Source organism: Haemaphysalis longicornis, unplaced genomic scaffold, assembly GCF_048455015.1.
Source record: "Haemaphysalis longicornis isolate Haplotype H1 unplaced genomic scaffold, Haemaphysalis longicornis Haplotype H1 scaffold_6, whole genome shotgun sequence".
Lineage (NCBI taxonomy): Eukaryota > Metazoa > Arthropoda > Arachnida > Ixodida > Ixodidae > Haemaphysalis > Haemaphysalis longicornis.
This window is the reverse complement of record NW_027526407.1, coordinates 147,890,314-147,915,914: the sequence shown is the minus strand read 5'-3', so window position 1 is coordinate 147,915,914 and position 25,601 is coordinate 147,890,314. Positions and strand designations below refer to the sequence as shown.

The following is a 25,601-nucleotide window of genomic DNA, read 5'->3' as shown; positions in this document are numbered from 1 at the left end:
TGCTCCCTGCGGATAACGATGATGTAACCGGCACCGAAGTTTCTTGAATTCAATCAAACAGCTGATGTAGCTCGTCAGCTGACAGGATTTCGCATCCGCAAGCGACAAGAAATTGACGCCCGGCAACAAAACCTCAGACGAAGGAATGTGCAGTATCTTCCCGGCGATCTTGTTTTGGCACGGACGCTATCCGCCGTCGTGAACTGTCGGAGAAGCTGCTGCATCGTTACTTCGTTCCCTACAATGTTATCCGACGTATCTCTGATTTGAACTACGAGGTATTACCTTAGGCAACTCCAAGGTTTTTTTGCGAGGAATGAATTGTGAAGTTGTGCACGCGGAGCGCCTAAAGCGGTATCACGCCCGGCCACTGGGCCCTCCCGTTTGACCGGCTGTGCAGGTATTTTTTTCCCAGTTACTGCTGCCCTTGTGCTGACTTGTTTTCCGTCTCTTGTTATTTTGTTCTGTGTATTCATATTCTTTCCGTTGCCCCTCCGTGTGCATGTTCTACTGGCATCGGGTTGATGCCACCCCGGAGGGGGAGCAATGTAGAAACTGTCGGGGTACAGTTTGAGCTTCTTGCCGTGTCCATAGTGGTCTGCCATCCTGTTTGGCCATTAGGCGGTGCTCGAAGGCAAGGGAGAGATGTAGGAGTGCGCTCCGAATGTTGTGAAAGCGGAAGAAGACCGCGCAAGAGTTAAAGCTAGCAGGAGGTCATTGCTTGTGGGCACAGTTGGCCATTTGCATAAACAGAGTTTACCTTTTAATGGCAACCGTCTTTAAAATATACTATGAGAATAAGGACGATATTTTAAAACTACTGTTCCTACCAAATTTTGATCAATTAAGAATAGCAACTGCCGTAAAGAAACGCCTTTCCCCTCGCGCATTTAGGCAATTTTATGCATTGTTCGTTGTGTAAGGCGACAGACATTTAATGTAACTCCGCTACCCAACGGAAGCGGCCGCGCCACAGGGGCGGCTGCCGGATCCCATCGCACGAGCGGTTGCATCGTCGGATCTGACGGAGCAGCTGCAAGCCGTCCAGCAGCACGAGGCGGCTCTCGCCAGGCAGAAGCCCGGGGAGGCGCCGACGGAGGGCTCGAGGGGACATCCCCGAAGGCCGCTCGCGCGCCGAACTGGCGGACGCCTGCGGGGCAATGCTTCGAGGACGTCCTAGGCAGCGTCGAGAGACGGGCTGGCTCCGCGGAGCCTTTGCTCGTCCCTCCGGCAGGCGAACATTCAATAAAGTCTTCTCTCTCTCTCTCTCTCCCCCATGCTCAACTAGATACCGTATAAGAGTGCGGAGTTATTACGTCCCTTTCTATGTAAACAAACTGTCTCCCAGTATTGGTTTTTGAAACGGAGTAGCACATAATAAATATTACACCATTTAGGCATGTAAATTGCTTTGTAGGTTGTAGTTTCATTTAAATTGAGACGATCATTCCGAGCCCCTTCAGCTTTCCACGCACAGCCTTGTACTTCTAGGTCCGTATATCAGTATTAAGTTCTACTTCTCGGCTTTACAGTGCTTTTTCTCAGATGTAACCACAGGATGATTTGTCAAAGCATAGCAAACTTTGTGTGTTAAACAAAGTCTGAATTTGTCACTTTCCTTCTTTTGTATGAGTCTTTAATAAGCTATGACTGGTTTAATGAACAATCTGATAGTTTCTATCTGGATTGTTTCCCTTATGTCCTAAGTATCATAGGCCGACTTGTTTTCTCTTTTTTTATTCGTAAGTATTTCGCAATGTGTTTCTGTGTACACGTTACAGTGCTTTTTCATCTGCAGTTTATGTTGCATGTCGGGGCTGCCGTTTAAGCCCAGTGTTACTTTGTTAGACCGCGCAACCTGTAATACGTTTTCCTGAAATAAAGAAGAAATAATAACAAAATGAATATTATTACTGTTGTCATAGTTTTCAATTTGCGTGCCTTATCCCTTTTGGCGTTTTTCGAAAGCGGCACGATTATTTTCTTTTCAGAGAAGCGTTGGCGTGGTGGCGTTGACCTTTCTTGTTTAAACACGAAATCACCTTCCAGCGGTCTTTTTTCTGTCTTCATGAACACGTGTCTTTCAAAAAAAAATTTCACTGAAAAAAAAATTAGGGGAACTTTGGTGCTGAGTTATGTAATGTATTAGTACGGAAGACGTCTAGAAACCAGACGGAGGAAGAGCGGCAGTACCGCGTTACGTCCTTTTTTTGCCTGGCGGTAGTTGTTGCCGCGCCAATAATTTTATGTCAAGTGGAAATATTGACGAGCGGTAACGGCGAGGGAAGCGACGAACACAAAATAGCTCGCGTGAGGGAACCTCGACGAAATAAATTATTGCCAGGTCATGTAATGACAGAGAACTCTTGACAACTGTTAGAATAGTATAGGTATCGCTGAGCCGGATAAGTTCAACGAGCAGCAAACACACGCGCTGACAGACTTTTTTACCACAGTACGATGATTGCGGCTCACAGCACTCTGTGGGTGCTTATTTCTGTGGGCTAAGTGCAACGTGCCTCGCGTATTTTGCGGATTCCTGATTTATTTTCATGGCCAGTATAACTCCGAATTTGCTAGAGGCACGTAATCTGCTTCTGAAAGTCATACCCGCTCTTGAAGATCACGCTGGCGATACGCCGCCGAGACAAATAACTGGAAATCTTCTGCTACTCCTTAATTAGTATTTTGTACGCGTGAAATGTTTAGTCACATACTGCCCCAGCTCTCGGCCGGCGCAGCGGGAACTGCCGTAGTTTTCTGCGTGCTTCAATATTGACATGTACTCAAGCGAAGCCATTTGTCGCGAGGCTCGCCATGAACTTCCTCGAGGCGACGAGAAAGACCACCAACAGAAACTGCAAACGTTTCCCAGGCGATGACATGTGTTCACTCTGTTCACTCTGTCCGTGTTCACTCTGTAGCGACTCGGTCAGGATTCAGTATGTTAGCTACCGACTAAGGCTAGCGAGATGGTTGAAAATTTTTCAGCCAGTAGCTCCTTCCACACCAGGCCATTTATAACCCCTCTCACGATGAAGCTATTCCTTCCCCAACCTACTGGCTGGAAGTTGATAGCCAATGTCAGCAGTCATTCCATTACCTCATAATGTGGAAAGCCTCGAGACTAAACTTGCCTGTCTGTTATTATTTGCGTCTTGCATACAACGCAGCACTGGAGTGATAGCCGAAAAACCGAAAACGAATTTCTTTTGTCCCCTGTCTTTTTTCCAGGTGGTGCGACTCTTTCGGTTGGTTCTTAAACATGTTTTTGTAATTCTGCACGAATTTACCCCTGTGTCTGCATTTTGCGTAATGGTTTTTTTTGTCAGTCACCTATTTCTACAGACATTTATAAGACAATGTACCTACTGTACCTAATGTACCTAATTATCAAAGTGGAGCTAAAATCGAAGAGGATTACATTTTCGTTTATTCTCATACGGACCCTCTGACATTCTCCCTAGGTGTGACGTTTCTGAACGGCGATGACGGGAGCGTTAACAGAAAGTTTTTTTTGCGGGTTCTTGGTGGTGTCGACATCGAAAAAAAAGTAATCGCCGACAACTTCGAGGTAAGTGGTCTACATACATTTCTTTCCACTTCGTGGTTGGACGAAAAATTTGCCTCTGAATACACTGAAACAAAAACCAACCGCCCAGTAGTGCTTTATAAAAAAAAACGTAGGAATTGCAATGTAAGCCTAAACCTTGTAGATATGCGTTTTCAAGGTATAGTTGTAGCTGAGGCGGAAATATCTCGCCGAATTTACCGTCGTGAAACGAGTCAGTGTGTGACGGCTGCCACCATTCTGTCAGTGCCTTCATTACACAGACTTTTGAGCCCGTGATTTTTACTGAGGATGGGAATAGCACCATACTCTGAATATCAGCATCATCAGCATCATGGTAACATTGCGCCATCATCAAAATATATACCTCAACGGCAGGACAAAGACGTCTAGCACAGACAGCCGCAGCTGTTATGTTGTGTTTTTTTTTATTCATTATCTGACCCTGAATTTTTCTCTTTAATATAACACATTTCGAGAATTGATAGGTAGAAACCTGAAAACATGTCCACGAGAAAACGTATGCGTTGAGAAAGTGCACACATGCATACGAGCTGTTAGCAATAGAAGTTGAAATATTTTGGGATTGTCTCACATCTTTTGAAATAACTAAATAATCTGTTGGGAAATAGATGGAGACAAGAAACAGCTTGCCTAAATTGCTAAAAACTAACAACACCTTTCACTACTCAGCATTTTCTTCTGACTCTTAGGTTTTTATCACTGGGAAAATGCTGAAAACGCAAATAAAATTGCAATGAATTACTGACGTGCACGTTCTGTTCTTGGTATCAGAAACTAAACTTGTCAATGCTGGCATACTTTACTATATTGCGGCATATTTGGTGTTCCAGCAAAGATTTTATTTTCTATTATATCTGAGAGCAACCTAACATATTCAAGGATAGTAACTGTTTCACAGCTAGTAAATTATTCTGCTTCTTTTTGGTATATCGAAGATTCTCCTGCCAAATACGTGCGTGAGTGTTCGTAAATATAAATATAGGAGCTCGAAATGACGCGAAACATCTTTCGCTGGGGTCTAGCATGAGAGGAAAAAGCCAGTGACGTAATGTTTCAAGTAGTTTTCTATTCTTGATTATTATTTCGAAAATAGTGGATATGATGGCACAACATGGTAATTCAGAGTTTCAAAAGAACGGCTATATACGCATGCAACAAAAATCTTGTCTGTCATGGTGCTCGTATCGTGTCCCTCCTTAGAATGCATGTTAGCCCTGTTTTGGTGTATCAAAATATTTTCTCACCGTGGCTGCACTAATATAAAACCAAATCGAGCGCTTGTATTACCCAAGTTTATTTACTTAAAAAACGGAAAAATATTGACAGAAAGAAATACGCAGGCCATACCAGTTTTTTAGGAGCCAGTTGTTCTCCTTCACTGTAATACGGAAACGAGCCCAGTCTCAGTCTCAAACGCAAACTAGTCCCAATACTCAAACTAGCCACCTTACGTTATTCAGGACGAGTACGTTACGTCTGTCTCCCACGAGCTGTTCCACTTTATGGCTACCTATTTGTTCTTTTTCTCCTGGCATGCCTTGTATATATCCGAAAACACACCCTGTAAATATAATGTACAGCCTCGTATCATGTGATGAAGTCGGCGGCGTCGACCTAGTCCCATCGACCCCATTCCTGAACCAGTGTTAGCTGTGAACACAGATTGGTCACAGATGCAGGCCACGTATTGTAATAGTGACCGCCTCCTTGAAGGCGCCACCATGACACCACCTCCTCTTAAAAGAAGTCACTCACGCCACTAGTTCTCCTTTTGCCGCCCAGCAAACCTCGTACGTTTTACAGCACAGGCGATACTGACGTAGATGATCGATTGCTGGGATCAACAGTTTTGCTTGGTAATGTCTTCTTTGGCCTCAACGTTACCGCCAAGGGTTGGAGTTATGGTACGAAACACATGTAGAGGATATATCCAGCTGGGTCTACTGCAAGGCAGAGTGTATTGAGCTTTTTGGAAGGCCGATTTGTCGTCCCCTTGCGGTGAAAGAGCGTGCGTCGTGCGCGCAAACGTCAACTGAGCCATATTTCAGTTTTTTTTGTTTATTTATTTATTTATTTATTTATTTATTTATTTATTTATTTTTTTTTTTTTATTTATTTATTTATTTATTTATTTATTTATTTATTTATTTATTTATTTATTGCTACCCTCAGGGTAATACATTAGAGAGGGGACTGCATTTAAGGGGGGAAAAGCATGAAAACCGGCCGGTATTTAAAAAATATTACCAAGGTGGCTCGAGCAATGTAGAAGAAAATACTTAAACTTTTTCTACAGACATACAAATTTGTACACGTACATACATTTCGGGAGTAATACAGTAATTTAAATACATTTCACGCGCAAGAAATTGCGCGTGCACAAAATAATTGAAGTAACACTACACAATGCAGAGCGAAACAAATTCACATTGTTAATCTCTACAAAGTCTCGTGGAAGGTGGTTCCAGTCATTGGACGTACGCGGGATGAATGAATTAAAAATAGCCTTAGTAATACAACTGATGAAGCCGGCTATGCGCGTGTGATCCAGACGCGATGATACATATGATGGCGAAGTGATTAAACAATCTCGCAAAGTGCTGTGGAAAAAAACTTTATGAAAGAGGCAGAGACGTGCGATTTTGCTACGTGAACTTAGTAGTGGAAGGCCCAAATTGTTTTTCATTGTGGTTACGCTGGTTGTTCTGTGGTAGTTTGAGTTAATAAAACGTGCCGAGTGGTTCTGAAACATTTCCAGCAAATGAGTAAGAATTTCCGTGGAAGGATCCCATATGAATGATGCGTATTCAAGTTGCGTACAAGGCTTACGTAAAAATGAAGTTTTACGGACGACGGGGCGGAATGAAAGTTGCGTTTTAAATAGCCAAGCATACGGTTAGCTTTGTTGACGTCGCTAATCGCCCCCCCTCGCGTAGCTTTCTCTGAATTACCACAGAAAGTTTTCCCTGAGTATAAACATCCGGGTAGAACTACGGTACTAACCAAAATGCTTCTTCTACGCTATACCACCGGGCCACATGTTGGGCCGGACAACACCAAATACGAAACCAACGGCACATTGTCGCTAAATGGGTCATTTTGCTCCTGCCTATTGTATGCGTGCCAGCCGGTCGGCGAGCATCCGAACAACCGTTTCCCTTGTTTTCTTTCGACTGTCTACGTTATGCCACATTTGAGTGCTGTTCGCTGTTTCTCCAATGACGGGATTTTCTTATCCCTTTTACAGGACGAGCTCAAGCGGTTGAGGAAGAGAATTGCGGAATTGAGCGGGGTGCCAGTGAACGCGGACCCCCTCCTCAAGTCGAGTATTTCAAACAACATCGCGGCACTCGTATTTGGGAGGCGTTTTAACATGGAAGATGAGAGGCACCGACTTTGGTTCGAGAAGCTGGGGCAACTGGATAAACTCGTCCAACCAAAAAAAATCCTCTTCAGATTGCCGAACGCAGCCGTAAAGATCGCGGAACTGCTGCCATTCACAACCTCTAGGAAAATGAAGGTAGCTTACGATCAATTGGAACTCTTCATAAAGTGAGTACTTTCATACCAACGCTCTGAGTAAAAGCCAATAGTACGGCGGCAAGATTGAAACCTATGCTGGTTCCACAAGTGTGCGAAGTCTAAATAGTCATTTTTGTCAATGTGAAAAAAAGTTTAATACATTTTGTCACTCATCATCATAAACACCATCATCATCATCGTCACCCTTCGCACATCCATTGCAGGACGAAGGTCTCTCTTATTGACCTCCAACCGCTCCTCTCCTGCATGCTCGAGTCGGAAGTTTACCCCCGAATATCTTTATTTTATCCCTCCACCGGGTCAAAGGCCTTTTCCTACTTCTAAAGTCATTCCTCGGTATCTACTCTGTTATCCTAAGTGTCCAATGGTTGTCGGTGCCTCTCACTACATGGCCAGCTCAAGTCCCCTTCTTTTTCTTTATTGGTTCTCTGATCCAGGTAGCTCATTTCCTGTCCCGGAGTAATATTACTATCATCATTTTGCAACTGTTTTGTGACAAAACAGTTCAATAGTGCAGATTTTCTAGAGAAAACACCCGCCACTAAGAATTTTGTTCCAGAATTTTATTGCCGGCAAGCTGTTATGAAAACGTAAAATTTGTTCTAGATTGCGCACGTAACAAAACACGAGGAATGTGCTTCTGGCGCCTGTGTGATTTTCTCTTTGCAAACTTCAAAATAAAAACGTTTTCGCAGTGCGTTTTTTCAATTCAGTGAGATCAATACTATACAAAACCTACAAATACTCATCCTAACCCATTGCGTGTAAAAAGCGCTCCCTGGCTAGGGATATTTCATCAAATAAATATAATTTAAACAGAACTTGCTTCGTACCGCACGCAAAAGCCTAGAACGCTAGGAAGAAGGATGGGCTTCGGGTATTCATAAAAATACCTTCTGGCCGAAATTTAAATTGATGTGTGCGAAAAAAACTTGGCTGTGAGGTGAACGAAAATTTATAACAAGCTGTTCCTTCCAAACAGTAATAAAGCTCGAAATAAAAAAATTACAATAAACACTTTTTTATTCTTAAATAAGCATCTAACACTGCGAAAGTGCGAAAGGTGTTTGTAGGGAAGTCGTGTTACGTTTAAAGCGAATTTTTCTATACCTCATTGATGTCTTTGAAGGTGGTGGCCGAACGCACTGCAGAAGAGCCAAATTTGCACAATGGCAAACACAAAACGATGGGGATGATAAGTGAAGGCGCAAGAAGCAACTCAAGAATAAAAACGCTTCTCTTTGCCAGAATCGAACCTGGGTCTCTCGCGTTATGAAGGCGGCGTCTTTCATATTGTGCAATGTGGACATGGTCGAACCCGTTCAAATTTTGGATTGTCTTTCACTCAGGTTGCATGGGGGTAGCTTCCCGCCTTTACCATTCCTCTCTTCACCAAGGGGATTTACTTTATACGACTATCGCTCTCCTTAATTGTGTCTTGCTTTGCTTTCCTCGAACGAATTACAACTGTACATGCGGGCCTGGAACAAATATATGCACCCTTCGCAGTATGGTATTCCTGCTCCAGAGTGCACTCGGTACATGTTAAGCAACGCTTTTCTACTCCTGAGGTACTGCATGGGTGAAGAGTGGTTGCTTATGAAAGGTGATATAAATAGCGCTAATCTGAGTTTTGTTGATGCGGGGAGTAATGAACCCTCCACTAAGATAGGCGCTTCCAACATTCAAAGAAATCGTGGTGTTATATTAGATCACCCACCAGTCGGCTCTTCGTAGAGCAGCACATAAACATATGTTGCTCTACCACGTGCCGACTGGTTAGAACAAAAGATGTTCTCAAAGTAGGAAAAGTTTTCGTTTTTGAAACCTTCATGAATTACAGAAAACAGTACTCTACACATTGAATTATTGATAAGAACCATATCAATACTACAGGTGTCACGTAGACATAACTGATTATGCAGAAGGGTCATCCATTCCAGTTGTAGACAAAACGTAGTTTGGACTTACGACGCGGGTTAATTTATTTATTCACAGATTCACAGACGCAGATTCACAATATACATCCTGATTAAAAAAAATCTAAATCGTAGAGACGAAAGGCACAAAAAGTGAGATGGTGTCTACGAGCCCTGAACAAATTTAGTCATTAGAACTGCAGTCCGAAAGAAACAGCATGGATCCTCTTACGTAAATACCCTATTTCGTTGGAGTCCCGGCATCGCTGAACCAAATGTGGATTTTGTGACATGATTACAGAGAAGAAATTCAACGTCATCAGAAAGACGGATTGTTGGGGGAAAGGCATCAGGATTTTGTTTGCGAGTACCTGAAGCAAATGCAAGATCACCAGCAAATTATGGACTCGAAATTTACGGGTAAGTTGGCGCTGCGAAAAATACAGTGATAAGAGCACAGAAATAAATTACAAAATAAGCCCAGATTCTGGCCCTGTGAATTTTAGGAAATGGCACAAAGGAAGTCGTGCTGGCTTTCTGAGTTTTACTCTGCATAAATTCGAATGATTTCAGTAGGACGCTCTTCGCGAATGGCTGCTGGTTACCCCTTGGTCATTTTTGTCTGGGCAGTGCCAACGATCTATGCACAACATGATGGCGCCAATGGCGTGCCCCGTCTATTCAGGTGTGTTGTGCATAATAGCCGCGGTGCCATCAAAGCTCTTTGTTGGAGACTGCTATAATCAAAGCTTATACAACTTAGCCCCATTTTTAATGCCATAAAAGCTGGAGCGGATATGTCAAAAGCCGTATCTCGAACCGTGGAATCATGTCTGCATATAACCTCACAACTAAGGCTCAGATATCCGAATTCAGCTCATCCTGTTGCGTAATGCGCCACCACGTTTGATTCTGGACATATACAAGGAGCCTCAAGTCGGTAGTTCTGGAACACACGGAATTGGTGTTGTGCTTCAGTGTATAAACGTTTTATGGCAAGCCATATCGTTGAGGTTACGCCCATTGGTTCCGATCAGCTGTGTGCCTAAGGCGATGCAAAACTGTTTGATCAGTCACTCTTTATGATAGTACTTGTTGATTTAACAGTGTTCAACTCTGTTTTCGGGGAGTTGATACCCTACTCCTAAGTTACTGGTGTTTTTACATAAAACTAGTCTTATTTTTAGGAATACCTAATAGGTAGATATGCACAACTTGAACATACATATTGAGACCAATTGCTATGCTTTAAATCGCGCAAAATAAAAAATTGCTATTAAATGTGGTATTCTCGCTTGAAGGCCAGAATTTAGACAGGAACAGTTATCAAAGAAAGTATTTCGGGTTTTCTTCTCGAGTTAAAGTGCCGTGTCAAACAGCTGCAACTATCTGCAGTACGTTAATCTGTGCCGCTCAAAACCTAGACAATCGTTTGCATCGCCACATTGATAAGACGTGAATAAAATTTATTTTGCAGACACCAATCTGCTCGGCAACATCATTGCCCTCTTCGGCGCAGGCGTCAATAATGTCAAAAAGACAATGCACTGGCTCTTGCTTATCTGTGCCGACAACAGAGACACCATTCAGCGACGGATCTATGAGGAAGTAGACCGTGTCATAGGTCAAGACAGGTTTCCGCAACGGGAAGACATGAGCCAGATGCCTTTCACGATGGCCACAATCTGGGAGACCTACCGCTGGAGAACCCCCGGTGTTTTTCCCTTGCCCCGAGAGTACGTTACGTTTTACTACATAAGTAAAGCAATGACTTCTTTTTCTTTTAATATACATTACTCCCACAGTGTAGAAAATTTCAAATCCAGGAGGCCTAATTTACCAGAAACTTATCTGCCCCAACGTTGCTTGGTGCTGTTTCACACAATGCAAAATATGTTGTACCGGTGGGGTCCTCCAGTCGGAAACGAAGCGTCTGCAGTCTGCTGAATCACATGTTTTTCTGTTGTTACCACGCTCTTTTCAAACATAACGCTCTGCTCGCTGCATATCGGTTGGCATTCTCTTTGCAACTGCACATCCGCCAGTGTTTTTTTCTCACATATTTGCGGAAAAAGTGGAGTCGATGATACCACCGAGGGCGAATTCTTGTGTGTTGGGCGCCATCAAATGCTATGAACAACGCTCGCCAGTCGAATGCGGCTATATTATTTACGTAACCTATGCTTCAGTGGTATAATTCAGAGGGAAATCATGTGGGTTCTCCTGCTGACAGCCATAAATGCGCTGGAGTCTACACAGTCACGTTCACAAGAATAACACACCATTACAGCAAAATGATTGCTTTGTGCAAATAACATTCCATTGGTACTTGAAGAAAAAGGTAAAGTGTTAGAGGCGTGAAATTACCTTGAGGATCTTCCTCAATGGCTGTAAATTAATTATTAACATAATGTATGTAAAGCGGATTTATTGTTCAAGTGAACTGTGTGCGTAAGTCAACATTTATACTTATCACTACGTCTTTAAGCCCTCGCGCCATGGTGGAAGTATTGTAAGGGCTATTACGCGCCGCTCCTGACGTAAAGTTTGTGCATGGGACACACGCGCTGTGGTATATGCTGATCGATGAATAACTATTTTCGTTTGTGGGAGAGATTGACAAGAAGACGGTGATTTGGGCGAGTTGGCGAACGTTCTGTGATTGACAAACCAGCGCAGAAAAAACACAGCACAAAAAAAGAACGAGAAGTAGACGAGACAGTGCTGATTTGTGTAGTTCTCGTTCCTTTTTAGTGCCGTGTTTTTTCCGCGCTGGTTTGTCAATCATGAGGCATATTGACAGCTGGTACCAAAATGTAGGCCGTCTGAAATATTCAGTACTTTCCAAGGCCAACCGTCTCCTAGAACTCGTGTAGTTACTACGTTTAAACGCCATAAAACATTCTTCCGTCTGGCGCAGCTCCTGGCGTCTCTATGTAAGTATATATATAGGCATACGTTCGCTATGGGATTGAGAACAAAACAACCTTTATCACTGAAGTTGCCATATAGAAAAAACTAAAGTTTGTTGTATTCGAAAGATTTCGTGTTTATAGTGCACATAGCGTTTGTCCTAGAGCTATCAATGCTTCATTCACTGAGAACATAATCATTGTAGGTTCACATTTTGATTCTCCAGCCAACTCGTGCGTTTTTATGACGTCTACAATGACATCACAAAGCAGGTCTTCAAGCTGCCCCCGAGACTTGTTTACAGTTACACAACATATATGGCGCCACCATACTCGGGTTGGCTGTTTCCAGCCTTTGCTTTGTTTTTGACCATATTTGTATCTGGCTTGTTTTTACTAAGGTCGAAAATACTTGTTTCATGAAACGTGGTGCTCGCTCGACCAATATGGTCACGTAAGACACCGTCGCTTGCGCCAATCGCCCATGTCGTCTGAAATAACCGCAAAGCGCCGCAGTGCTACGCAGCTAAAATAGGCATAGTGCACGCAGTATCAACAGCAGTACCCATCGTACTTCTATGGTTACAAGTACTTTCATAATTTCCATTGGGCACACTGCCATTCTGACTGTTATAAAAAAAATGTGCCCTAAATGTACGCGCGAATAGCTCGTTGGGAGACCTTATAAGCGGTGCCTAATTTGGGTTTGCTTTTGCCGGTCTCAGCCAATCGCAGAGATGGCACATATGACATTTCAACTTCTGTTGCGGGAAATGAGGTAGTGGGTCGCATGGCCATTCCCTTTTTTCCTGATTACGTTAAAAGTGGGGTCACTTAGATTCAAAGGAGGCAATTTTTCGAACAAACCACACTTTTTTGTCTGCATTCCCTCTTTAAATATGTCAGAAAATAAATTTTATTAATCCACACTTGGGTACTTGTAAACGCACCCATCCTCGAGGAGTAAAGCAAACTCTATTTACATGCAACAAAATGGATAGTTGGGCGAGTTGGTGGGTATAAATGCTGAAGTGTAACAGTGGTTCTAAGAGGCCCATGTAACAGTGGTCCGTAGGAACCTCTGATATCTGCTCATAAACAGTCTATCTTATCGGTAAATAAGCGGTACATTTACCAGTGGACCACGACTTCGACAAGTCAGGCGAATGTGTAAGCCAGCTTTCTCTGGCGCTCTTCTAGAAGAGAAAGGCCTTTATGTATGCCATCTAGCGTATTTTTTTGCCACTTCTTCACGGAAAATTTGCCGAGTTTTTCTGTCGCAGTAATTTTATCTGAATTAGTTTCGGTTTTTGTATCTCGCTTATTTTGAAGAAAAAACACCTGATATATTTGTGTTCCTTCGCAGTAATATACTAGTTGTGAGTCAGTGCCTGTCTTGTGAATTTCTTCTGTGTCCCTCGTACATTTCTGCGCTGTTTCATTTTATCTGTTTATATGAGTGCGACATCGGATGGCATTTAGAGCCTAATATCGTAGTCAAAAGCAAATACAAGAAGTGTACAGTATTTGTCAAAATTTTCTACGCCAAGCCGAAGGTGCCTGAGACACAAAATCTTCGAAGTAAGACTTTAACCTTTAACCTTGACTAGTAAAAAAGAAACGTAAGACGAGTAAGAAACAAACTTGACCAGTAAGAAAAGAAACCAGCAAGAGTGAAAGAAAGAAAGAAAGAAGGAAGGAAGGAAAGAAAGAAAGAAAGAAAGAAAGAAAGAAAGAAAGAAAGAAAGAAAGAAAGAAAGAAAGAAAGAAAGAAAGAAAGAAAGAAAGAATTTAATGCCAATAAGGAAGAAACGTATCTTTTCTACCTTTTTTGCCTAAAGTGTTTCAGCCTCACTCGAGACGTAAGCTTCTACGTTGTAATAACCCGCCGCGGTGGCTCAGTGGCTAAGGCGTTGCGCTGCTGAGCACGAGGTCGCGGGTTCGATTCCCGGCCGCGGTGGCCGCTTTTCTGATGGAGGCGAAAAGCAAAATCGCCCGTGTGTACGAGATCTCGGCGCACAATAAAGATCCCAAGGTGGTCAAAATTAATCCGGAGCCCTCCACTACGGCGCGCCTCATCGCCTGCGTTGCGTCGGCGCGTTAAACCCCAGAATCAGAATCAATCAATCTACGTTGTAATACTTGTTGCTTACGCACTTTTGGCATGTCCTAGAGAAGTAGTACAAACAGTGTACATGCCGTATAAAGGCGCAGTCGATCAGAGTCTCACACATGACGCCTTGCTAGAAAGCAACTTTTTTTATCTGTCCGCAGTTCTTACCAACACTGTATGTGGAAGCTGCATGTACATGTATGGAAGCTGCATAAGTGGTGATATGTATAAGTGCGGAAACCAGTAATTTTTATTTGCTTGGAAGCCGACGTAAACGCGTGTAATACAGATTTCAGACGCAAAACTCCTGACAGCAGTTGTGTTCAAAACATGACCCACCGGGTTGCATTGCATCAATAATACATGTATGCTCAAAGGAAATAGAATATCACGGTTCTTACCGCTAGTTCCAGGCTGTTACCAGTTAATGAAAGTAAAAACAGCATGTTTCCTTGAGTTTCCCTCAACATCTACATGCAGCGCAGAATACTCGTTGTTGGTTATCTCTAGAAAAACCTGCTGTGTAAAGGTGGCCCACACCCACACCCACTTAACCCGCACGGGGAACCTTGAATAATCCTAGTGACGGTGTTGGCGACATCAAAGGCCCCGAGCCCCCCAAAATAAGCTGTAGCCTACAGTGGCGATGTGTTTGTAGGTGGAAAATAAGAAACCGCAAACGGTAGCAGTCGGAGCCTTGTTAAAGCTTCGGCCGATGGGCTCCTTCTCGGTTTGCCAAGCAGGGAGCCAGTACCCCTGTCCCCACCTTTTTTCTACAGCATACGGGAAAACAGATCCCCCCAGACCATGATCGGACCCTGAAAAGGGTCCCCACAAAAAGTTCATTTCCGCTCCTTCCGACAATTTGCGAGAAGAAATCTGATGGTGAGAAACTCAGAACAGGTAACACCTGGTTGAAATGAACACCCAGATACAAGCAACAACGGTCTTAGAACAAACGTGCCTTGGAGATGGCGACATCAGGATCCGACCCCATTGCAACCTCAACGCTCTTAGGGTGGGATGTCTGAGGCAGGTCGGATTAGCGTAACCTATGCCAACTTTTTGGAAGGCCTAAGAAATCAGGGCGTTACGGCTGTTCGGCATGTATCCACAAGCCACAATTTGAAACAAAAAGCAACTAAACACATCATCAAGACCTTTCTACCTTTCGAGAACCCATAAATGAAGGCTTCATACAATGTTCTGTCGCACGTCCATCCGTAACCCGCGGCACTGTTTCAAGTGTCAGCGTTTCGGGCATGGTAATAACTCCTACCATGGCTGACATACCTTCGCAAAGTGCGGCCGGTATGAACATCACCCTTCCCGAGGAGGGAAAGATGTTCACCTCTTTCCTCCTGGGGAGGTATCTCGCCGTGGTGCGTAGCGCCGCCTGGTTGCTGAGGCGACCCAGGTCAGCAAGTCAGACCTGCTCCCGCCCACGGCCCCCACTGAGTTGCCGCCGGCAGCCCAACTCCCCACCACACCGGTGGTCCAGCCAGCAAAGGTGGCGGTGGCCACATACACCGTCGGGACCAATGCAGCTCCTTTCTTATCTGGTTCCCCCGCCCTCACTAATCCTGAGGGCGCCGAGGAAATAAACAAGGAGGGACAGCGGCTAAAACACTCGCCGCACCGCCCATGCAACCCCAGATGCAGTCGACGCTATTGGGTGTGGCGAGTGCAGCAAAGAGCACCCACAAGGGTGAGGGGTTCTAAGCGTCCGATCAGTTGGGTAGTCTGGGGACGTCCGACGAGGACAGGGACATTGGACCTTTCCTTTCTGCATCACAGCAAAAGGACTGGGTTCTGTCGTCTAAGCCTCCAGATAAGCGAAAAAAGATGAGTCACTGCCGCGAATGGCCATGCATATTCACACACACGCGATGATTTCCAGTCGCTCCAAACAAAATACTGGGAAGAAAAAACACAGTGCAATAGAACTTTAGACGCCATATAACATTTTTGATGATGTATATGCGATACTGCATGCCAATCAACCGATGATAAAGTGTTTCCAGGAAACGCATTTGAACAGTAAACACACGAACTTGTTGATGAATATATGGTATTCAGAAATGACAAGGGATGGATGCGCACATACCTCGGGCGGTGTATTAATTGTCTCTTCAAAATTTATAGCATGTATACCATCCAATTAAACACTGTTTTTGTGGTTCTGGCAGTTAGCACAATAAAATTTGATGGGTGTTACCGGTATCCTCCCTTTACAATACTCCTGCTTTCAAGCCATCTAGTTCCGATTTCGGTGTTACTTGAGTTGCCTGAACCTTATATCAATATACGGCACCTAAATGCACATAATTCCCCTTCGGGCTCTTCTCACACATATATCTGAGCTCTTCTCATTGAAAATTTACAACATATTCGGTAGCATGCACATTCAACAGAAAACAGCCTACGTACCATAACCTAGGACACAACTCAAAATCATCTTAGTTTGGTAATTGGCTCTGCAGTTCTCTTTCCATTGCTTGAGTGGGGTTTTGGCACATACCCATATGTTAGTGACCACTTCCCTACCTCCCTAAAATACATGGGTACAGACCCCACTAGTTCACGTTCACGTAATGGCTTCAATGACGCAAGAGCGATGTGGGCCACATTTACAGAAACATCAAAACTGCACCACCCATCTATATTACACAACACATTGAAGAAGCTACCCAGCTACTGACAGCGCACAACCACGACGCCACCGAAAAGTCGATTCCCACGGTCTCTGGTGTTGCGTGCAACTCCATCAGGAGAAGGTGTAAGGAGAACTGTAGGCGGGCGAGAGAGACCCAGGACAAGGCGTCGGGCGTACTTCGCAAATACCCCACGTCGAATAACTTACTTTCTTTCAAAATTTCAAAAGGACAAGGACTTTTGGAAAGCACGTGCGAAATGCGGCAAAACAATATAGTTGGCGCTCCTTCATACCATCCATAAATTTAAAACCTTCGGGGGTTCAGGGCGGGGCGATCCTCAAACGATCAAATAGGGGCCCTTGAAGCGTACAATAATGATTCCTTCGTCCATAAGCACGTTTACGTCACAGTTATTTTTTACGTCGGGAAGGCGTAGTGACATCGCTTGCTTATTTGATCATACGCGCCGGAAGTAATTATGTGTCTAGAAACATGTTGAAGGCTCTTGCCAGTTACATTTCTGAAGGGACATTCTACGTTAGAGTTGGGTGATCACAGTCACAGGTTCATGTGCAAAAGAATGGCGTGTCTGGATGAGGTGTGTAGAGGTGTACGTTGTTTAAAGTGAAGATACATTTCAACCGGAAAACGTTCTCACCATCAATACCTTGTTCAGTATATGTGGACGATGTGCAAGTCTTGTTCAAATCATGTAATATGTCCATATGTGCACAAGTCCAGCTTGGGGTCACCAGACTTGCTTGTTCCGAGATAAAAATGGCTTTAAAGATAACCCTTTATGAGTAGCTGCGTTGTATTCTCCGAGAGGCGCGGGATCTGCCTCAGTCCCTAAATATAATAGATTATAATACAGGACCACAAGAGTTTAGGTGTTGTCTTTGTTAAGAAAAAGTCGCATTCATTCCACACCTCATAAAATTTAAACCCAAATGCCTAAAAATTATGAACATTCTGAAGGCCTTCTGTCAGCATTTACGTTGTGCATACAAACAACTGGTCCTGTGCGTCTATTCCGCCTTGCTGGGGTCTCGGCTGGACTAAGGCAGTGATGTGTACGGGTCGCCTATGAACCCATCACTGCAAATGCTTGTTACTCAGTGCTCCGTTTTGCTCTGGGGAATTTCCGCAATAGTCCGCGTAGAGCCTGTGGGCTGAATGAAGCAAATGGCACCTAGAACATTTACTATATGCTTTTACTATATGCTTTTAAGATTTACTATATGCTTTTAAAAGCTCGTCAAAAAATTGTCACTCGTTTATTACAGCTCGTACTGTCGCATCCGTCTCCGATTTCTTCGTAACTCACACATCGGTTTCTGCGTCCTTTTCAGTTAGAGCAAGAGATCAGGCGTCAGGTATCCCCATCTCATGTATAGACTTGTACACATTGTCATTCACTGACATTCTGGCGCAGTGGCAACTTCTTCCTGTATCATGGTATTTATCATTTATAAAAATTTATGACTTATGACTACATGATTTACAAAAATACAAACACGGTTCCGAAAGCTTCCAGGCGCTGCACTTCTTGTCTCTCCAGGAAAAGTAACAATGCCCTGAATTTTACAGCGATGCCTGAAAACCTTCACTATGGTCTCGTGCGCCGCTTATGGTCCCAATGTCAATTCATGCAGAACCATGAGTGGACACATCACTATGTTCCCAGCTGAAGGATATGAAATGTAACTTATTGTACATGACGTTCCTCAAAAACAAATTCATGAGTCCATCCCCTATACAGACTCTTTGAGGGTTGTGCGGGCGTTGTCATCTCACAGATCCAGAAAAAACTAAATAGCCAATCTATTTGTAATTTCATAATGTTTGTATATGCTACAAATTTTCCGCAACTGATGTTCTGGGCAGCCGGCCATGCCGGAATCACGGGAACGAGACCGCGGATATAATGGCCGCCGCTGTGCACTTACAAATATAGTAGACTTAACAACAATACCCTACATCGCCATTAAGCCACACCTTACACAGCACCATCACAAAATATGGCAAGACCCACTGAAGTGCACCGACAAACATGATGTTACACTTAATAAAAGCCCGCTTAGGATAATCACGAGTAAGGTTCACACAACAGATTTATCGAAATTGCCCTAGCTGGATTAGGGATATTCACACACAGGCGACACACGCCCACGTGCGCACTGGATCTCAGAGAATCCCGTGCAGCAGGTGTAGAGGGCCTACCCGTCGTTCACATCCTAATTGCATGCGAAGCACTCGCCACAACAATCCTCAAATGATTCCCGCAACTGTACGGACCACACATTCCACTACACCCATCGCACTTTTTAGGGCATGAACCCGTAACACGCATCAACGCAGTCTTCAAAATTCCGCGATGTCAAGTTTTTCGCCTCAATATTTATCATGCATTTTGACAAGCTGGTCCTTTACACCAGTTATTTTTATTACCTTTTATGTCGCTTCACGGATATTTTGAGTTAAATGCTTTATATATTCTGTCACTTCAACCTCGTTAAATATCTTTTATGTAGTGCTCTTTGCCCTTTGTAGGTTTTGTGCACTAAGAATGTCTAATCATCATTATATCCACATGACGCTGATTACCGCGCGGTGGAAGTTGCCAACACGGAAAAGTAAGCTGGGATGACCTAAAAGTTCTAACTGTAAAAAACCCCCCAAAACTACTCTTATGAGATGCAATGCAGCCAACAATGCCACCCGTATGTTGGCGAAAAATGAATAAAAGCGTTTGGCACTGAGCTATGAATTACAGGAGGCTGCCGTGCTTCCGTTCTGCCTCACTTCCTCACATGCAGCCATTGGGTTACGGTCACAGCGTTTTTTGTTTCGTTTATGCACCCGCAGATTTATATAAGGAAAAAGTAAGCAGTGCATAATTTTGTAACCAAAATTCTAATGACTATTCCAAGTTTTCAAAGTATTCAGGCTTTCGTTTTCTCAAAAAGTATACTTCAGATACTTTCCCGATTATATTCCTACCAAATATGCCCGTGTGGCGAAAGCTTAAGAAAACAGTAGGGACTGCCGTATTCACTCTGGCAATGGCTCCCCGATTCTTAGCATTTAAAGTGGTGGTTATTTGACGCCCGCAAAAAGAATTTCTGCTTTGAAGACGAGTACCGGTGCTCTAACAATTTCCATTGCAATCCCAACTTGTATTCAGCACTCGAGTTGTTTTAAAAAAAGGCCGACAGCCAGACTGCGTGAGGCGTTGGGGAGGTGATATGCGGAGTCCTGTTCAAAGTCAACCCCACTGCAATCAGAAAATCGCTTTAGCCACACACGAAAGCTGGGCTTTGAGGCCAGAATATATTTTTGCACTCGAGCATACAATTACATATTTTTGACAAGATTTATTGCAAAGTTGTGGTGATACTCGCATGTTCCACCCTACTTGATTATCATATACAAGAGCAGGAGTAATTTGGTGCTTCCTTCGTTACATTATTCTTGTACCCCAATTATTGTTTAGAATGCCACACTACTCTGCAAATAAAAATTACAATGGCCATCTGTAAAAAATACCTTGAACCGGAGGCTCCCGCCACAAAAAAGGCGCAGAAAAACTCAGGCGTTACTGTACCATACAATACTAGCGTGGTCATTCTTGTGTAACACTTCATAAATATAAACTAAGAAAAGGAACAATATGCTCTGGCGTTTTGCTAGTACATTGCATTTTATGAAAAAACACGGTTTTTAAGCTGCTTAGAATGCCGGAAGTGAATAGTACTCATTTTCGCTGTTTCATTTTACGTGGTAGATGCCACGCTGACAACTCATACAGTGGATACGTTATACCGAAAGGATCTACTGTTATTGCTAACATCGCAGCAGTTCATCAGGACCCAACTTTTTGGCACCGCCCGGAAGAGTTCTGGCCTGAAAGGTTCATTGATGAAGACGGCTTCAGCTTAAAACCTAAACCTCCAGTGCTTATGCCATTTTCTGTTGGTACGTTATACAATTGTTTATATACTCTACGCTCTTTTAAAATACGCTGAACTTGTTTGGAATGCGATATTCTCGGCCGACTAATCACAAAATCAAATACACAGCTTTGTGATTTCCAACCTTTCAGTTCACCTGTACATAGTCTCTCTTCTAGGTATTTTACGGTCTCGTTCTTTTCGGTAGAGTTTAAACCGCAATTTTCTTGCGCAACTGAAACACAAGGCATTCCCATTCGTCGTTTAGAGATTTTGCAACAGCAGGGTTAGAACTCTATTACATTTTCGCTCCCTTTTGTGACCGCAAAATGTTTACGCTCATGTTCTAAGTTTCTTTTAGTCACGGGGTGTCTTTGAGGTAACAACTAGACCGATAGCATGCGATAAGTTGGTGAAAAACGTTCCCTATTTTGCACCTTGACTTTGCCTGCTGGGCGAAAATTCTGAAGGGCTTTCTATTGCCAGGCCTAGACTTAGGAGAACTGAACAAAACAATGGCCGCAGCTTCCTCTAGTGGCGCAAAGCCGGAGAAATGGTGGAGCTGGCGGCCCCTCTCTCCTGTTTGGAGACCCGCCCTTTCACCTTACATTAACTTGTGAACTTGCCGCTGAAAATTGTGCATGACCCCCAGGCCCGCATGGTTTTGTCCGCAGCCTTTCATATCTCTCCTAAAGAGGACCGCGCTAGCACGCGCTAGAACCTTCGTCAAGTGGCGTCAAGTCTCTGCTTCCCACTTCACGAGCGAACACGCGTGAACTGGCGAATAGAAGAGTGCACAAAAGATCACGCAGCGAAATTCCGTCAGTGTTCTCCAAGGCCGAGCTTGCCGACGCCAAACGCTTCTGACAAGGTGCACTCCCTTGTGCGCTCGCTATTTCTGCCTGTTTTTTTTTTGGGAGCTCATCACGTGTTGCAAGCCCACACAAAAGCCTGGGTGCCGCAGCGTGATGCTTACGAAGCGCACGTTCATGAGCGCTCGGTCTTTTTCCTTAGTACTTTTTTTTCTGCTAAGGCTACACTGCGGGAGCTAAAATCTTACACAGCATAGCTGGTAGAAAAGCATCGTTATATTTTGGAGATGGAAAATTTCTGAAAAGCGCTTATAAAATCTTACAATGGTCATATAAAAGTGGAGCATTTGCTATTTCTTCTTCAGCTAAGTTATGTTTGACCAACCAAGTAACTTACTACATAGGTCTGTTGGCTGATAAGCGCATCACCTAATGGTGTTCCTGCATGTGCACAAGAACTGACCGAGAACTTTCTTCTGAAATAAATGCGACCTACTGTCCGCATTCAGAACTAAATGCGCGCTGTGTCCAGTCTAAACGCTAAGTGCTAAACCGTACGAACATCACCTAAGAGTAAAAATTAGACCGCCACTAAACAATTTTTTTTTCTTCTCAAAGAGACTCTCGCTTAGAAATTACTATGCATGACAACGACGTTTAGAGCCTTATCTTTTTCAGCACTGAAAGTGGAAGTTCCAACCGATATTTACGTGTGAAAAATTGGACACTGTTGGAACTTTCCGTGATCCGATTTCCCAAAATTTGTGTTCTGTGGTAGCTCGCCCACGAAGCGACATTACAGGCAGGCATCCGCATCGTCTAGCATCGTCTAACCGACTAAACAAAATTTCTTTTTTTCTCAAAGCGACTTACACTTAGAAATTACTGCGCATGACAACGACGTTTAGAGCCTTTTCTTTTCAGCACTGAATGTGGAAGTTCCAACCGATATTTACGCGTGAAAAATTTGACGCTGTTGGAACTTTCTATGAACCGATTTCCAATAAAATGTGTTCCGTGGTAGCGCGCCCACAGAGCGATAATAAAGGCAGGCGTCCGCATCGTCTTACCTGCCACGGGCGTTTTGTCTCCGCGCGTACACGTCGTGCTTCGCAATAAAGCTTGCATCGTGAGATCGGGATTTTTTGAGGTGCAATTATTATAACGAGTATCAGTTTATTATACAGTTAAACACAAAATCTCTTCATATAACCCGGATAAAGGCGCCGACGAAACGTATCACGAGAAGCTTCTCATAGCGTTCGAAGCACGGTTACTAGAATAAATACCGGCCTTTATGGCATTCACGTACCCAAAAACACTCAATTCCCGCTGTCTGAGAAATGAGTAAGTAGTGAATGTCAAAGTGCAAGTCAAAGTCGTATGTATTCCAACATCATAGTTATGCTGTGGATGCAGGCAAAAAGCCACCTTGGGCTTGATGAGGCCTCTGCCCCTTTGGCAATTCCAGAAGCAGTTGAAATGTAGGTACGTATACTTAAACTAAACAATATGGCAGACCAATTCGCAGCAAGACAAAAAGACAGTTTTGATAGAGGAACTATTTTATGGAAACCTTAGCCATAGTTACACCTGGAACTTAGGAGGCATAAGTACATTAGAAGAACATTTTCTGGCCCACTTAGCCTTACTATATACAATCACTTAAATAGCATAAACATGTCAGAAAGAAATGCAATTTCTTGGCACACATAGCATTATTAACACATTGAGCTGAACAGGAATAATTACATACTACAAAACAACCACTGACCGGGCACCGCAAAGACAAACAAAATTTCTAAATGCTTTTAGCAGTTACAATAAATAGATTATTTATTATGTTTGAGGTTTTCAAGCCGGCAAGAAATTTAGTGCAGTCGGTAGGGTATATTTAAGCATTTTTCAACCGTATACTCGGTGCGTGTGCGTGACACGAGCATCGCCGGTACAGGTACGGGTTGTTAATCCAGCGCGCTGCGGTAAGTACAGGTCTTCGTTTTTAATATATAATTTATATCGCGCGAGTATTACCGAATTGTACAATTCATGTACAGGAACCATGTTTAGCTTTTAGAAAATGGGGCCCGTGTGCTCGAAGTATGCTACTATTTCAATTGCCCTAGAGACCTTCTTTTGAGATGTATGAATTTCATCCAAAGTTTTAATGGTCCCACACAATATTTCACACAAGGAAACAAAACCGTAAGGGTGAGCAGAAAAGTGAATTATATATTAGTAATTTCATATTTGCGGCAACAAGGAACCCAACCGCACAACACGCCAACACTGCGACAGAAGATTAAATAGGTGGCGTCAAATTGGGGCTCTCAGGACGTCTGTTTTTGAAAAAGAACACCAAGATTTTTTACCGTTCTAACCAATGCAATATTCCTTGTCCCAATGGCTAAACGAAGTTTCGAGTCAATTGTTTTGTTTCAGGGTGCAACTATTAGGGCTTTTGATTTCTAAGCGGTAATATCTAAGGAACTATTTATAGTTCACGTATTTAAATGTTCTAGAGGGTTCGTCTCCATTTCACGTTCATGTAATGTTGGTTCTAGTTCTAGTGTCGGCAGCATACACTAAAAAAGCGCAGTTTTTTCAATGTTTGCACAACAATTTATGTATAAATTAATATTAATTACCTTAAAATAGGCAAAAAATAGCAATAGCAAAAAATTAAATACCAATGCGGGCATTCTCACAAGGGCTGTAAGAATTTCCTCTTGTAGTTGTTACTTTGTATGAGGTGAATTTACCTGTCTGCAAACGAAGCCAGCCTACGCAGGGTAACTTGGGCGATTGATTCACGGGTTTATTTTTGATCAACAGGAGGAAGAATGTGTCCTGCCCAGTGGTACGCCACCACTCAAGTCTTTATGTTCGTGACGTCTCTGCTACAGAAGTTCTTCGTGCTACCTCCCGATGGAAAGCGCATCATCCTGGAGCCCGACTCACTAGTTACAAACAACCCAAGGGTGCAAGAACTACGCTTCATACTGCGCTAGACAAAGCCGACGGAACGTTTCAATTTAGAAAGTCGAGCGTCGCCCTTGAGATCATTGTTATACTTTAGGTAATGGGAAACCTGCTTTTGTGTTTCAAGCCTATTGGTGTAAGAGAAAGTGCCAAAAAAACGTTTGAAAAATATTTCTTTGTCTCTACTTCATAAACTTTACATTACAAGATTGTCTGATTGCCAATGAGCTGAGGCGGCGCATTTTTATTTTTAAAATAGCTGTTTGAGTTTTAAATTTACTGTGCTTGTCCCCGCTCTTACGTTGTTTTCAGTGAGTTATAGTGGTCGGTGATGATGTCTTTCGTTACCACTTCACTTAATCTCGAATAGTTCTTCGCAGTTTTAGAGCTCAATATAAGATCCTGGTAAATTGCTCACAAGGCTGAAGATTGTGACATTTGTTGAGTATTTGTTAGTTGTGCGTTACGGCGCCGGACAACAACATTCACCGTTATTCGCAATTTAGGTGCGGCAGGAATAACAGGTAGATAGCGACGTGCCCATTCTCGAATGTTCCGCGTGCGGGCTTTCGTTTTGTCTGTTTTGATTTTAAAGACGATACTCCTTGGCCAGCCTGTGCATTTATCCCTCGAATCAGCCCCCCGAACAAAAGGTAAAAAAAGTAATCAACGAGAAGCTTATATAGTCAAACCATATCGATACTACTAAGTCTACAGCCTTTCATTGTTGAGCAAAAAAACAAATGAGGTATAGCTGAGGCAAGGCGTCAATACAATTGTTATATCTGCATAGTTCTTCTAAATAAAATACACGGTTTCTTCATTGTTGCAATGGCAAATTAAAAACACGCCATGAAAAAAAATATTTCATCTCCGATTACAAAAGGCGCTCCCGGCACCCCCTCGGCGGAGTGTTCATAGCTTAAAGTAACGAAAGATATTGTGCGAAGAGTGAAAGGCGGCAAAACTAACTTAAACTGAGCTTATGTCCGCCGTGTTTATTGTGGTAGGGGTGAAACGGGATGGCGAAAACGTGACAGGCAGGCGGAAAAAAAGAGAGAGGCTTTACATGCTGGGGTCGCAGAAGGCTATCTCCTTTCGACGACGTATGAAGC

General features: G+C 43.4%; 1 protein-coding gene across 1 annotated transcript in view; it reads left to right on the top strand.

Annotated features, from left to right (window-relative positions):
• The window catches only part of LOC144141186 (cytochrome P450 2A12-like), a 73,597-nt gene extending 48,940 nt beyond the window's left edge, over nt 1–24,657 (top strand). Inside the window, exons 4-9 of the mRNA XM_077672745.1 lie at nt 3,468–3,574; nt 6,843–7,147; nt 9,359–9,477; nt 10,535–10,793; nt 20,527–20,717; nt 24,340–24,657. Of these exons, the coding sequence (XP_077528871.1) occupies nt 3,468–3,574; nt 6,843–7,147; nt 9,359–9,477; nt 10,535–10,793; nt 20,527–20,717; nt 24,340–24,515 (1,157 nt within the window). The 3' untranslated portion in view covers nt 24,516–24,657. The remainder of the gene's footprint in view (nt 1–3,467; nt 3,575–6,842; nt 7,148–9,358; nt 9,478–10,534; nt 10,794–20,526; nt 20,718–24,339) is intronic.
• Nucleotides 24,658–25,601: the final 944 nt, after the last annotated feature.